Genomic DNA, 15,428 nt, shown 5'->3' on the forward strand with positions numbered 1-15,428 from the left:
TCAACTGACGTTAGTGGGGTTGTTTGTAAGAGGCTTGTGTTCTTGTGGTGGGATACTTGGTCATCACTTCAAGGAAACAAGCTCCGGGCCGTAAAACCGTTCCCAACAGTTTGGACAACCTCCTCCCGACCATCTCGGCGAGAAGAGGTCCTTCTGACCAGGTTGCGGGTTGGGCATTGCCGGTTTAGCCACCGCTACCTGCTCTCTGGTGACCCAGCCCCGCAGTGCCCTTGTGGTCATGCATTAACAGTGCGCCATGTTTTATTGTCGTGTCCCCGTTTTAGTCAATCTCGTGTTGTCCTGTCTCTGCCATCTACTTTACAGGATATTTTAGCTGATGACGCTCGAGCAGCTGCTCGTGTACTTCGATTCATTACTTTGACTGGCATGTCCAAAGACATCTCACTCTTTCACTTATTTTATCTGCATCTTTGTAAGAACTTTCTGGGGTCCCCCCCCCCCTTGAGTTTTATTAGATTCTATGTCCTCTAACAATTGTGACTGGGCGCTAATGACCTCAGTAGTTGAGCGCCCTTAAACTCCAAACAAAAAAAAAAAATCGTTTGTACTCCGGTGACTCATGCGAAGAGATTTCTAATGTGATTGTGGCCACACGAAGGGAGTTAACAGACTTTTAACGCGGAATGGTAGTTGGAGATAAACACATAGGACATTCAATTTCGAAATCGCTAGGGAATTGAATATTCCGAGATCCACAGTGTCAACCACCAGATTTCAGGCATTACCTCTCACCACGAACAACGCAGTAGCTGACGGCCTTCACTTAACGACCAAGAGAAGCGGCGTCTGCGTAGAGTTATCAGTGCTAGCTGACAAGCAATACTGTGTGAAACAACCGCAGAAGTCAACCTAGGAAATATGGCTAACGGTTCCGTTAGGATAGAGCGACGAAATGGGCTATGGCAGCAGACGACCGACGCGCGTGGCTTTACTAACAGCACGATATCGCATGCAGCGCTTCTCCTGGGCTGGTGACCACATCAGTTGGACCCTAGACTACTGGAAAAACTTATCCTGGTCAAATGAGTTCCGATTTTAGTTGTTAAGAGCTGATGGTAGGGTTCGAGCCTGCCGTCCGACAAGCCATGGTCCCAAGTTGTCAACAAGGCACTATGCAAGCTGGTAGTGGCTCCATAATGGTGTAGGCTGTGTTAATGTGGAACTGACTGGGTCCTCTGGTTCAACTGTACCGATCATTGACCATCTGCAGCCATTCATTTACTTCTACATCGACACGGATAGTCTGCAAATCACATTTAAGTGCCTGGCAGAGGGTTCATCGAACCACCTTCACAATTCTCTATTATTCCAATCTCGTATAGCGCGCGGAAAGGATGGACACCTATACCTTTCCGTGTGAGCTCTGATTTCCCTTATTTTATCTTAGTGGTCGTTCCTCCCTATGTAAGTCGATGTCAACAAAATATTTTCTCATTCGGAGGAGAAAGTTGGTGATTGTAATTTCGTGAGAAGATTCCGTCGCAACGAAAAACGCCTTTCTTTTAATGATGCCCATCCCAAGTCCTGTATCATTTCTGTGACACTCTCTCCCATATTTCGCGATAATACAAAACGTTCTGCCTTTCTTTGAACTTTTTCGATGTACTCCGTCAGTCCTATCTGGCAAGGATCCCACACCGCGCAGCAGTATTCTAAAAGCGGCCGGACAAGCGTAGTGTAGGCAGTCTCCTTAGTAGGTCTGTTACATTTTCTAAGTGTCCTGCAAATAAAGCGCAGTCTTTGGTTAGTCTTCCCCACAACATTTTCTATGTGTTCCTTCCAATTTAAGTTGTTCGTAACTGTAATACCTAGGTATTGACTTCATGCTACCAAACAACGATGGAAATTTTGTGGATGACAAGTGTCTCGTCACCGACCACAGTTGTCCGCGATTGGTTTGAAGAATATTCTGGACAATGCGAGTGAATGAGTTGACCACCCACATCGCCCGACTTGAATCCCATCGAACGTTTAGAGGATGTAATGTAGAGGTCAGTCCGTGCACAAAATCCTGTACCGACAACACTTTCGTAATTATGGATGATTGTAGAGCCACCATGACTCAATATTTCTGCAGGGGACTTCCAATGCCACGTCGAGTTGCATCACTATGCCGGGAAAAAGGAGATCCGAGACGATATTAGGAGCTATCACATGACTTCAGTCAACTCATTGAAGGTCTGGCTGCAAGCCCATCGGCTGTTAAACGTTCACAGAATTCCTCGCAATTTTTAGATCTTTTTAGTTTTCAGGATACTTTGATATCGGAAAGTGTGCTGTAAAATTTGGGAACTGCTATAAACGCTTCGACTGAAACGCTGTTTTGGAAGGTGGAGCAGGTGTCGTGACTCCCATGACCTCCCCACACTATCCCCCTAGGACACGAGCGTGACTACAAAGGGATTTTCTATTGACGCCGAGAGGGAACCGTTGTGGTGTCTGCATGCAGAGTGCTTGTCGCGAAAACATCGCAACTTCGGACCTTAAACCTCAGGTACCAATTAATACAAACTGTACCATAGCTTACATTCTGCATAAGAGTGCACTTTCCAGAAACGATGCGATGTATCAAAGCAACCATTATGTATGGTTGCTACGGCAACAAACAAAATTCAAAATTTTCTCAAGCTTTAAAAACATACAGTTACCTGGTATATATTGTTAAAAATTGACAGATTATTAGTAAGTTTCATACCTCACTAAAAGTTCGAAGTTCAAGAGAGATCCGCTATCAGCAGTGGCGCCTTTTAATGGGAGGTCTTTATAAAGCAATAGCACATACGTTTTTGCTGCCCACAGTGCCTTTGAAATATATGCATGTTTTTGTGCGAATGCTTAAACAAAGAACATTTAGCGTATTAAGTTCGTGGCCCGTCAAGGCGACTAGTGACAGGCGTTCTTTTTATTAAAGCGTTTAATTTAAAATGTGTTTTCTGCTTTCTGTGAAATTAAAGAGCTTTGTTTGTAATTCATTTACCTGACACGTGAGGTGTAAAACAGCCTCTTTTCTGTGATTATGTAATTCCATTTCTAATAACAGTATACACCCTGCATTTTTTCCTTTGCTGGACTCTTGCAAATTAATGAATTGTTTGTTAACGCACACGAAACGTATTTTCCACAGTTGTGTGTTTATTGTGTACTTGCAAACCGTGTAAATTTCTTTAGCTGTTAGAGTGCAGTTATCAGCAATGATAATGCGTTATTCGTATAAAAGATGGTATGTACACCACTGACCTGGAAGCATTGATACTGCGATAATTATTTCTTATTCACCACTGTACTTGTTTAATGTAACGTAACCGAGTCTTTCTCATAACGGCCAATTGCAATAATATGGTGGTTGAGTAGTACGCAAACGGCATAAAATGCAACAAAATATTGTTGTTGTTACGGTCTTCAGTCCTAAGACATTTGATGCAGCTCTGCATGCTACTCGTCTTGTGCAGGTCTCTCCTGTCTGCATTACTATTGCAACCTACATCCACATGAATCTGCTTCCTGTATTCACGCCTAGGCCTCATCATTGGTTACACGATCTATCCATCTAATTTTCAATATTCTTCCGTAGCACCACAGTTCAAAAGCGTATATTCTCTTCATGTCTGAACTACTCATCGTTCATTTCCATACGAGGCTATACCCAGACAAATACTTTCAGAAAAGACTTCTTAATCCTTAGATCTAAATTCGATGTTAACAAATTTCTTCACTAACGCCTTTCTCGCCAACGCCAGTCTACATTTTATGTCCCTACTTCGGCCGTCATCAGTTACTTTCCTGCACAAATAACAAAACTCATCTACTACTATTAGCGCCTCATTTCCTCATGTAATTCCCTGACCGTCGCCTGATTAAATTCGGGTACATTCCATTACCCTTGATTTGCTTCTGTTAAAGTTCATCTTGTGCTATTCTTTCAAAGCACTGCCTATTCCGTTCAATATGTGTTCCGAGTAAGCTAAAAGTTTTTATTTCTTCTCCCTCAACTTTAATTCCTTCTTCAAATTTTTCTTTAGTTTGCTCAGAATGAATAACAGTGGGGAGAGGTTACAACCCTGCCTGACTCCCTTCTCAATCACTGCTTCCATTCCATGCCCCTCGATTCTTATAACTGCCGTTTGGTATACGTATAAGTTGTAAATAACTGTTCGCTTCTTGCATTTTTCCCCGGATACCATTAGAATTTCAAAGAGTGTAATCCAGTGAACATTCTCGAAAGCTCCAGAATCCAAACCGATCTTCTTCAAGGATGGCGTCTACCAGTTCTTCCATTCTTCTGTAAATAATTCGTGTTAATATTTTCAACTATGACTTATTTTGCTGATGATTTGGTAATATTGACACCTGTCAGCTCCTGTCATCAATTGAAATTATTACATTCTTCATGAAGTCTGAAAGTATTTCGTCTCTCTCATACATTTTGCACAGCAGGTGGAATACCTTAGTCATGGCTGACTCTCCCAAGGATATCAGTAATTCGGAGGTAATCTTATCTACTCCACGAGCTTTGTTTCCACTTAACTCTTCCAGAGCTCTGTGAAATTCTTCTCGTAGAATCATATCTACCACCTCAACTTCATTTATGCCCATTCCATTTCCTTAATATTGCCTTCAAGTTCATTTCTCTTGAATAGCTCCTCTATATACTACTTCCACCTTTCAGTTTTCCCGTCCTCGCTTAGAGTTAGTTTCCCACCTGAGCTCTTCACATTCATTCAACTGTTTCTCCTTTCTCTAAAGGCCTGTTTACTTTTCTTATAGACGGTATCTACCTTTCCTTTAGTCATTCCTGCATGCACTTTCTATCAAACTAATTTTTATACGACTAAACTCCCCTTTTCCTGTTTCATTTGCTGCATTCTTATATATTTTCCTCCCATCAATGAAATTCAGTATTTCCTGTGATAATCAAGGATTTCTACTAGGTCTTGACTTCTACGTATTTGGTCCTCTGTTGCCTTCACTATTTCATCTCCCAAAGCTATCTATTCGTCTTATACAGCGTTCTTTTCTCCTGTTTCAATTAACCGTTGCGCAATGTTCCCTTTGAGACACTCAACAATTATTCTGTCTTTGCAATTTCTTCTGCTCTAATCTACAGTTCAGAAGAAATAAACTGTTGGCTGTGTCCACATCTGCCCTGGAAATGTCATCCTGTTGAAAATCTGGTTCCGAAATCTTTGTCTTACCTTTATATAATCAACCTGATATCTTCCAGTGTCTTCAGGTCTCAACCCCGTATACAACCTTCTTTCATGAATCTCAAAGCAAGTGATAGTGATGATAAAATTATGCTCTGCACAAAGTTCTACCAGGCGACTTCCCTTACCATCCCTGTCCCCCAGTCCGTATTCTCCTACCATTTTTTCTTTTCTTCCTTTTCTAACTATTCAGTCCCCCATCACAATTAAATTTTCTCTCCCTTAACTATCTGAATAATTTATTTTATCTCACCGTAAATTATTTCAATCTCTTTATCATCTACGGTGTTAGGTGGCATATAAATATATACTGCTGTGGTGGGAGTTGATGGCCGGCCGCTACAGTCTGGAACCGCGCGACCACTACGGTCTCAGGTTCGAATCCTGCCTCGGGTATGGATGTGTGTGATGTCCTTAGGTTAGTTAGGTTTAAGTAGTTCTAAGTTCTAGGGGACTAATGACCTCAGAAGTTAAGTCCCATAGTGCTCAGAGTCATTTGGGAGTTGACTTTTTGCCTAACTTGGCTACGATAACGCGTGCGCTATACTGTTCATAGTATACCTGTTTTTTTATTCACTATTACACCTAACCCTGCATTATCCGTACTTGTCTATATTTACAACACATGAGGAGAAGTCCTTCTCCTCCTGCCAACGAACTTCACTAATTCCCACTATATCTTCAACCTAACCATCCCCCATTTTAAATTCCCAAACCTACCTACCCGATTAAGGGACCTAACTTCTTACGCTCTCTCCCGTGAATTCCACTATTGCTTTTCCTGATGACAACATACTTCTAAGCAGTTCCTGCCTGCATAGGGAACAATTTTACCTCTGGAATATTTTACTCAAGAGGATGACATCGTCGTTTCACCAAACAGTAGAACTGAATACCATCAGGAAAAAATAACGGCAGTATTTTCCCCCTATTTTCAGCCGTTCACAGTACCAACACAACGAGGACATTTTGGTTGATATTACAATACCAGATCAGTCAATCATCGAGACTTTGCCCTTCCATCTACTGGAAAAGCTGCTTTCACTCTTCAGGAACCACATGTTTGTCTGGTCTGTCCACATATACTCTCCTTTGGGGTTGTACCTATTTTACGGCTGTCTGTATCGTCGAGGTTCGCAAACCCATCACATGTCACTGATGTGTCTCCCACACTGAATGTATTTATTTTTATTATTCTTCATCTAGTTTCAGTGTTGAGAACCTCATGTGGCAGAAGTTTGAAAATGACATGTGGGATGCACTTTGAAAAATTTTAGAACTTTTACTAGATGATGACCTCAACGTTGAAATTAGTTAGAGAACAACAAAAATAAAAACTTTTAGTAGCTTTTGGTGGTTATTTATAGCAAAACGTCCTGTATGAAAGCTATAATGCACAATTTTAAGAATAATTCATGTTTACGTTATGTTTGTTCGTTATTAAATTCCATTAGCCTAAAGCAATCATTCTTGTCACATTGTTTTTTGCTGTGAGACAGAAACACTCCAAGGAGCTTGTCACAACGAAAAACAGCCAACATCGCATGCACAGCATAAGCTAAATGTACAGTGACGATGACCCTGTCGGTATGAAACAAGTAATGGCGCTGCTTGTTCTCAATAAATTACATTATTGCCATTATTTGCATTTATGTATTTTTACACACTCATTTTCGACAGAGCAGTATTCACTTCAGTACTGAAAAATGCTGTGTAATTAAGCAAAGTAAGGAATTCGGCCAGTGCTAAAACTTGTTGGATCAGAAAATAAACGTAGGTTACGATGGACTTATTTTGGTTAAATGTCTGCATCTTTTGAAGCCATTTTGGCGAGAGTGTAATTTGCTGATGTTGGTTGCTACGCAAGTATTGCATGTGTCACCCTTTACGCAGAAATTTAGGGATGTCGATTTTTTAGTGCTTATCAATAATATATTCACCTCAAACCATTTATTTCTCGATTCTTTCTGTGTATCTCTTTTAAATACTTGTTTCCTAACGTTTTTGTTTCTTTCTGTCACCTCTTTTCCCTACAATCATTGCTAAACCCCAGTTACTTATTATTCAGCAATTCTCTTCTGATGGTACCGCTGTATAGGCAATGCTATTAAGACATTGGACCTCTGTTCTGAAAGTGCGGTGTTCAGATTTTCGTCCAGCGATGATAATCTCAGTTTTCCTCGGTTTTCCTAAATCACATCGGAATCGATATCGATGGGGTTTGATCCTCTAACATTTCACACATATTTCGTTTTCTCTTGTAGCTTACGATATTTACAGTTCATGCAAACAGAGGAGGACACTAGCAAGCACAAGAGGAGAAAATACAAGGGAAGGGAAGAACATTGTACTGCAAAGGGGTTAGCAGCGGTACGAGCACACATAGGAAAGTGTAAGTGGGTTTATTTTACAAGCACAGCCATGTGAAACATGCAATTTGGTCGTAAACAGTAGCTTCTCTGTTAACAAGATGTTTACTTTTTTCGAGTAATTACTGACACAAACAGCACATTACAAATAATACAATTCATCATTTGACATAATGCTATGGATCACTCACCGTCACTATTTTCAGATATAAGAGCACATCCAGAAAACGAGCATCACTGCGTTTCTCCATCCTCTGTAGCTGTGTCTGTTCCACTTCCATTGGCAGTGTCGGTTGATTTACTTTCATCTTCGCTTGCGCAATCAGTATTGCTTTCCGTCACTTTTCGAGTTAGTATAAGCCCCCACATTTACGATCCTCCAGTCACTGACGCAGTAAACTTTCACTTGAAATATACTTCTCACCAATTTCCTTTGTGTACTCACAGCGTTTCTTTCAATCTTCTTTTGTTGTGGAAGCAATTTGGTCGTCTGTAAGTTATAATTACGTGTCCATTCTGAGTCTCACTTTAAGTTCGAAAATACCACTCTTGACATTGCCTATACCAATTCCAAAGGTTTCAGTTCTGGTTGGTATGGAAGAAGTTGTAATACAGTATGACCATTTTCAGCTAAAATACTTTCTGTTTAATGAGTGACCTGACACATTCGTTCATCTTGATCAAGGAATATAACTGGGGTCTCAGCATGTTCTCGTGAAAACGAATTTCTTTTCCTGTTAAACAGGACATCATTTCTCTCCTCGTGGAGTTTTATGTTGGAGCACAAGTCAGCCACTTGTTGTAATAATGGGCGTTACATTTTACAAAGACAGTATCAGGTAGTAGATTAGATGTTAATCCGTCCCTGACGCACTTTTCGTAACTTGAGAAGTCCGGGTCGTTTTGACAACACCCCGCTTTCTGGCAAGATTTAAACCTTACACAGGCTTTCGATACAGAATTGTCCTTCCCGCCAGCATAGATGAAGAGACTTTTTTTTTGCTTTCGATACAGGTTTCAAAAGACGGTGCCCTGAACTGTCACTGCATCTGTACACTGCTGTATGACAATTCTGAACATATGTCTCGTCCACACAGACAACTGGACACCACTCATGTCTGTGTCCTCGGATAATTCTTAAGTAATTATTTAGTTTTGCCGTAATAGAGCTTTGTTCCTGGAGTACTCTTCGATTATTTGCTGCCTTCTTCTACATGAATCCTACAACGCGAAGAACCTTACGAAGTGTGTATATACATCCTTCAAAATTTATTAAACTCTCTAAGTTTTTTTGTATTTTCTTTAAAGTTGCTCTTTTTTTATCTGTAGTGTGGAAATTATTCACCGCACAGCGAACAACATGTTTATTAAAATTGTCTCAGCTGGCTTTCCAAGATCTTCTGTAGCTTTCCTTACGAAGTGTTGAAAATGTTGGGGATTCACCTGCCTGAAGTCTTTGTAGTTCTGTCTTGATTCTCTGGGCATTGGTAAACGACAAACCAGTTGTTTCGGCTACTCCTTTGAAAGTGGATGTTAGTTTCAATGGAATACTTAGCACAGTTTCTTTCTTCAAAAACTGGTAGACATTTGCAGCCACTTCGCGGTTTTGTCAATGACGAACTTTGCCCTTCAACTTGTCTTGTACTGGCAGCGTCTTCAGCTTGGAATGTGCTCCTCCTCACACAATAACAACACGTCTGACTCCAGGGATCGACTAACATGTGAGTGCAGTAGACTGCGCATCTTGTTTAAGCCCGATTTTTCTAGGAACAGGAATTTTGTTCTGCGTTAACAGGACAGGGCCAACGCAAAACTTAAATACGTCAAGCATTTGTATTCTTCCAGAAAATGGGACGTAATCGCTGTAACTACTCAGTACACATGTACTATCTGAGAACAGTGCTCAAACAAACTGTTGTTACCTTAACCAAAGTGCTAATATAGTGTACAATACTGATGGATTACGTGATAGGAACGAAAGGAAAACTCCTGGGTTTGCCGACAGCTAAACGTATAATGGACAATGGAGAAGTTTATTTGCTCCAGACTGCGAATCGCAGAAAAACAGTATCCGTGCCAATGTACAGTGACCAATTTTCGTCCAAAGCGCTGCGCGAGTTCATTCGTTTGTTTGGAAGGGGAGGCCTACAGCGTTGGCCACCTTTCGGCCGATCGGCGATCACAGAATCGAGGCAAACGTCCTGCAGTCTTTCTCAAACGACTTTACAGAAACTATTCGGTAAAAAAAATCATCTTTGCGTTACTTATAGCTTTATATGTCAGGTTCATGATGATGTGCCAACCATTTCGTTAATGGTCATAGTTATTGTTCTATTTACATGGAAGTGAGACATTGCACGATATTCGAAAAACTTTGCAATGAAAAATAAGGGTCGCTATGATTTTGCGTTATATGCATATTACATGATATGTCGCTGCATATGAGGTGATGACAACATATCTAGTTTTTCTTTATATTTGATTGGAGGGCTCTATCTTTTACCAATCTCGAAAAAATTGATCTGACGTAGCACACTCATTATTTTGCGATCGTCCAGCGCCAGCGATAAATCCAGAGTGAAATATCCACAACATTCCCCATATTTCATAAACGGTTTGAGATATGGAAATTAGATTTTGGCAAATGATACCACACAAAGATACGAGTATTTTGCCATATGGTTATTATGTAAAAATTCATTATCTACTGTGTGATTCTACTAACTACAGAATTTTTCGATGAAAGAATGTAATTTTATAGGCCATTGATAGCTGGTGAAATGAGAAATTCTGTAGATTTTGGAACAATGTAAGTGAAGACACTACACTTTTATTTTGCACCAATGATGAGCTTTTTCATAAGCTACTGACTTTACTTTTCCACAGTCCCTCACTTAATAAACTTAATAAACCACTGTTTCAGAATTCTCGCAGAACTGTATCTGCACAACATGTTAGTGAGGTGACACTGTGTAAACCCCACTGTTTTTTGGCCAAGGAAGCAAATTTTTAACACAGCAATAACAGAAATGTTCAGGTTTTACTCAAGATTCGCCGCTCAAGACGCTTCTCTGAAAATTACAAATGGCTAACAACCCAAGCGAAAATAAATCGCTGAATTTTCAGTGGAATTCTTTTTAGACACCAACCAAAACAGAGGTGACAGATCTTTTTGAATGGTTACCACGCTACTGAGGCTATGGAGAGACTCCACATTATATTCATAAAAAACGTGAGTATAAGTTTCAGTTTAGAATGTCGCTTCTCCTCCAGCGCTCGCCATTTCCCCTACAGCGTCTGCTCATAACTCCCACCACTACCAATCTCCCCCTGTGTGCCCACCCAACTGCGCATCTAAGCATCTACGGGCCGCAGTATTCTGTGCGGACTGTAATATGGTTCTGAAGCGAGAGAATGAGAATGTATTGAACATATTAGTTGACTATCACTTAATCGACGTCGAAGAGAGGTTTAAACCTTAGCTAGCCGGGGTGGCCGAAGGTTCTAGGCGCTACAGTCTGGGACTGCGCCACCGCTACGGTCGCAGGTTCGAATCCTGGTTCGGGCATGGATGTGTGTGATGTCCTTAGGTTAGTTAGGTTTAAGTAGTTCTAAGTTCTAGTGGGCTGATGACCTTAGAAGTTAAGTCTCATAGTGCTCAGAGCCATTTTTTGTAAAGCGGCTACAGCTGTGAGAACGCGCTCGATATATTCGTCCAATGTCTCGATAGGTGCTTCTACCCTTCAATAAATTTCTTAGCACACGTTGTAGCCATTTTCCACTGTATCCAACTTGCAGCAAACTATAATGCCATGTGCAACGCATTAGAGTTAGACTGGTCCAGAATCAGCTGGCTTGTTACGCGTGACATTAAGCGCTGGCGCATTGCAATTTGCGCTCAGTCGAAAAACACCTTCACGATTTTGTAACTGTCGAGGGGACGACAAGATACGCCGGGAGCGTTACGTACTTTGTGGAGCAAAGTCCTGCTGCTAGAAAAACCCACTTTACGATTTTCAGGTCTGTTTACATGAACTGTATTTTGCCTTTAGTATGTTTCTAATCGGAAGCTATTTCAAGTTTGTCGGTTGACACAAGGTAGGCAAGGGCGTGCTGAAAAGTAATGCCTCCGTGCTTTTCTGTGAAAACTCTCCAAGTTTTTGACATATGGTAAAACAAACGTTATTATATCGTTATTCTTCATTTCTATATATCTGCAAATCGCTAGAAGCATACGAATTATAGCTTGTGATATTGTGGTGTGTAATGTAACTATGTCGATGTGTGAGAAGCAGCGCTAAACATCTGCAACAATCTGACGCCATGGGCTCACTGTCATCGATCATCCTCCATACAGTCCCGACTTGTTTTCTAATAATGGCTCTGAGCACTATGGGACCTAACATCTGAGGTCATCAGTCCCCTAGAACTTAGAACTACTTAAACCTAACTAACCTAAGGACGACACACACATCCATGCCCGAGGCAGGATTCGAACCTGCGATAGTAGCGGTCGTGCGGTTCCAGACTGAAGCGCCTAGAACCGCTCAGCCACTCCGGTCGGCTTGTTTTGTTGACTTCGAAAACACATATTTACATGGAATACATAATTATTCGTACAAAATTCATATTTGCGGAATTGAAAGATCAGTCAGTCAATTTTCTGTAACAAATATTTAACAAATACTGTAATAAAGAAACTAGACATTTTTATGTTATCAGTTCACACTATTTCTTAAATTTAATAATAAGCGATACAGATAATGGCATTTTAAATATTTTGTGGCTTGTGCTCAACTATCATGTATGCAATTATATAAAATGTAATAGTCAGTCAACCGGTTGCACACAATTTTTTTAAATTACTCATTAACCAGGTTTCGATGGTTCTGAGACTATCTTCATCAGAATGGTAAAAGTTACCTAGAATAATATATAAGGTATAAGTAATATACATAAAATAGATACAAATGTGAAAATTCTCAACCAAAACCAGAAAACTGTACTTACATGAAATCACATAACAACTTTAAAATTTCGGCAACAATGCTCTCGTCAAATGACATATTTGTGTTCCATGAATCAAGAATAAAAATCATAATAAAATGACAGACAATTATTACAGAATGATAAAACCATGGTTCCAAGTGGAGACACAAGTTAACAGCTGTAACGGGCTAAGACTGGCACATACACAGCGCAAGAGGCATCAGACTAAACGGCATGTAAGCCGTCACTGCCATGAGATGGACACGACGATTAGTAGTGCCATCTAGTAACAAAGCGGCAAACTTATAACATCTGAGTTAAGGGCAAAATTGCGTGGCTGTGCGTATATACTAGTGGCATATAGTACCCAGATAATGGACAATGTGAGAATTCGCAAAAATAATAAATTAGTCTTTTTTACAGGTAGTTTTTAATAAAGTAAAAACCTGACAATGACAGTTGGATAAGGGAAACCGACATTCCAGACGCTACTATGTGGAAAAATTAGAAAATCAGGAAATTCCAAGAAACGGCTCTAAACCTTGAAAGAAATTTTTATCCGAAATCGTTGGCTACATAATATCCTCTGCGTGGCTCCACTTTTGTAAATGCATGCACATATTTGCGCGTTTTTAGTGGACAGTCATTTTTCTACCGCTCGGCAGTGCCATAGGATAAAAATGGGTCCCTCATTTTTGCAGTTATCTGGTAAACTATTATCTGTACAAAAAATGTCGTTAGACCTTTCTGTAGAATTCTTTGGGAGCTTTCAGAATTGTGATCATAATTTTTTTTTCACAAATCGGCAAATAATTTTTTTCACAATGTTAAAATCTACGCGAGTAATACTTTTCCACTAAATGCTGCAGAACTATTCAAATTTTGTACAGAAGAGTCTAGAACTAAAACTCAGCTATCAAAAATCCTGAAAAAATATATATTTCTCGAAGATCGGATGCCAACTCCACCGGACTCACAATATTCTGAAATAATGCCCGATGCCAACATCAGTCTACATAGTTTTGACGCATGGCTATGACATAGTCGAAGTTGCTGCGCTGCCGATTGGTCGGCTGTCTGAAGATGTGCAGGAAGCTTGGGATAAGGACACCCGGCATTACCGAGAAGATTTTACTCGCAAACATTCACTTGAGAAAGCGATGCATGTCGTGTTCCAGCGGTTACTGGCACCTTCAGACCGTTCATATCGAGAGTCCAGAAAATGATAACTGAAGAAGATAAACAGATGCCACCTGATGTAGAAGATCTGCTTTGCAAACCAGTGGACAACCTCGACAGCTACCCTTCTGAAAGCAATAATTGTATAGGCAACGAATTTGATCATGTTTTCTATTGACAAATGTAAAATATCGAATAAAACATTTCAATACGGCAATGTTGACTTCTAATTCGTTATTAGCGACTTCACAATAATTTATGCCCGAAGTTTTACTCGAATCCACTAAATTTATAATCCTTGATCTGGATTCTCCATTTTGAATTTTTTGTAATTTCAGCATCAAATTCCTAATTAGCAACCCAAATAGTCCAAAAGAACACAGTTTCATAGAATTTTATATCCATTTTTCCATTATGTCCAGTTTTGAAGCGATATAGCCCACTGTGTTCCGGGCGTAATCGGTCGGGAGCCAGTGCACTCCATATAGTGGAAGTGGTGCTTTAACTCGCATAGTTGTCCGGGCGGATCTTCCATTGATTTAATCACATTAAATGTGAAGTAAGTGTGTAACTTCCTTTTCACTCTTTTTACAGGGACAGCTACCGTATCTATTACTGTAAAGGACGTCAACGATACACCGCCAGAGTTTTCGAAAGTTGAGTGGTTCGTGGAAGTGGACGAATCTGACGGCGGTAGTGTGCTGGAGAAGCCGATTCTTACAGTGACAGTACGTGATCAGGATGAGTTTAGCATGTTGCAGTACGAGGTAAGATAATGTGACAGAACACCTTGTTGTTTACATTTCACCAGCGTTATTTGCGCCGTAAGAAATGTTGAGCTGTTTGGCAGTTCATTAATAGTTTTCACACACTGTTTTCTATGAGAGGGCTACTTTTGTATCATTGAGTAGTTTTCTTGGAAGTGACAGCAACACCTACGAATTTCTTATACTTTAACAAAGATTCCATTACGTCGTAAATGTGGTGCGTACTGCTGACAACATTATTCACTACTGGCCATTAAAATTGCTACACCACGAAAATGACGTGCTACAGACGCGAAATTTAACCGACAGGAAGAAGATGCTGTGATATGCAAATGATTAGCTTTTCAGACCATTCACATAAGGTTGGCGCCGGTGGCGACACCTACAACGTGCTGACATGAGGAAAGTTTCCAACCGATTTCTCATGCACAAACGGCAGTTGACCGGCGTTGCCTGGTGAAACGTTGTTGTGTTGCCTCGTGTAGGAGGATAAATGCGTACCATCACGTTTCCGACTTTGATAAAGGTCGGATTGTAGCCTATCGCGATTGGGGCTTATCGTATCGCGACATTGCTGCTCGCGTTGGTCGAGATCCAATGACTGTTAGCAGAATATGGAATCGGTGGGTTCAGGAGGCTAATACGGAACGCCGTGCTGGATCCCAACGGCCTCGTATCACTAGCAGTCGAGATGACAGGCATCTTATCCGCATGGCAGTAACGGATCGTGCAGCCACGTCTCGATCCCTGAGTCGACAGATGGGGGCGTTTGCAAGACAACAACCACGAACAGTTCGACGACGTTTGCAGCAGCATGGACTATCAGCTCGGAGACCATGGCTGCGGTTACCCTTGACGCTGCATCACAGACAGGAGCGCCTGCGATGGTGTACTCAACG

The 15,428-nt window shown here is 40.8% G+C and overlaps 1 protein-coding gene across 1 annotated transcript in view; it reads left to right on the top strand.

The window, feature by feature from the left end:
• The window catches only part of LOC126092792 (neural-cadherin-like), a 329,734-nt gene that overhangs the window by 112,636 nt on the left and 201,670 nt on the right, over positions 1-15,428 (top strand). The window contains exon 7 of the mRNA XM_049908520.1: positions 14,357-14,529. Within this exon, the coding sequence (XP_049764477.1) occupies positions 14,357-14,529 (173 nt within the window). The remainder of the gene's footprint in view (positions 1-14,356; positions 14,530-15,428) is intronic.

The sequence above is a fragment of the Schistocerca cancellata genome, chromosome 7 (genome assembly GCF_023864275.1).
Source record: "Schistocerca cancellata isolate TAMUIC-IGC-003103 chromosome 7, iqSchCanc2.1, whole genome shotgun sequence".
NCBI lineage: Eukaryota > Metazoa > Arthropoda > Insecta > Orthoptera > Acrididae > Schistocerca > Schistocerca cancellata.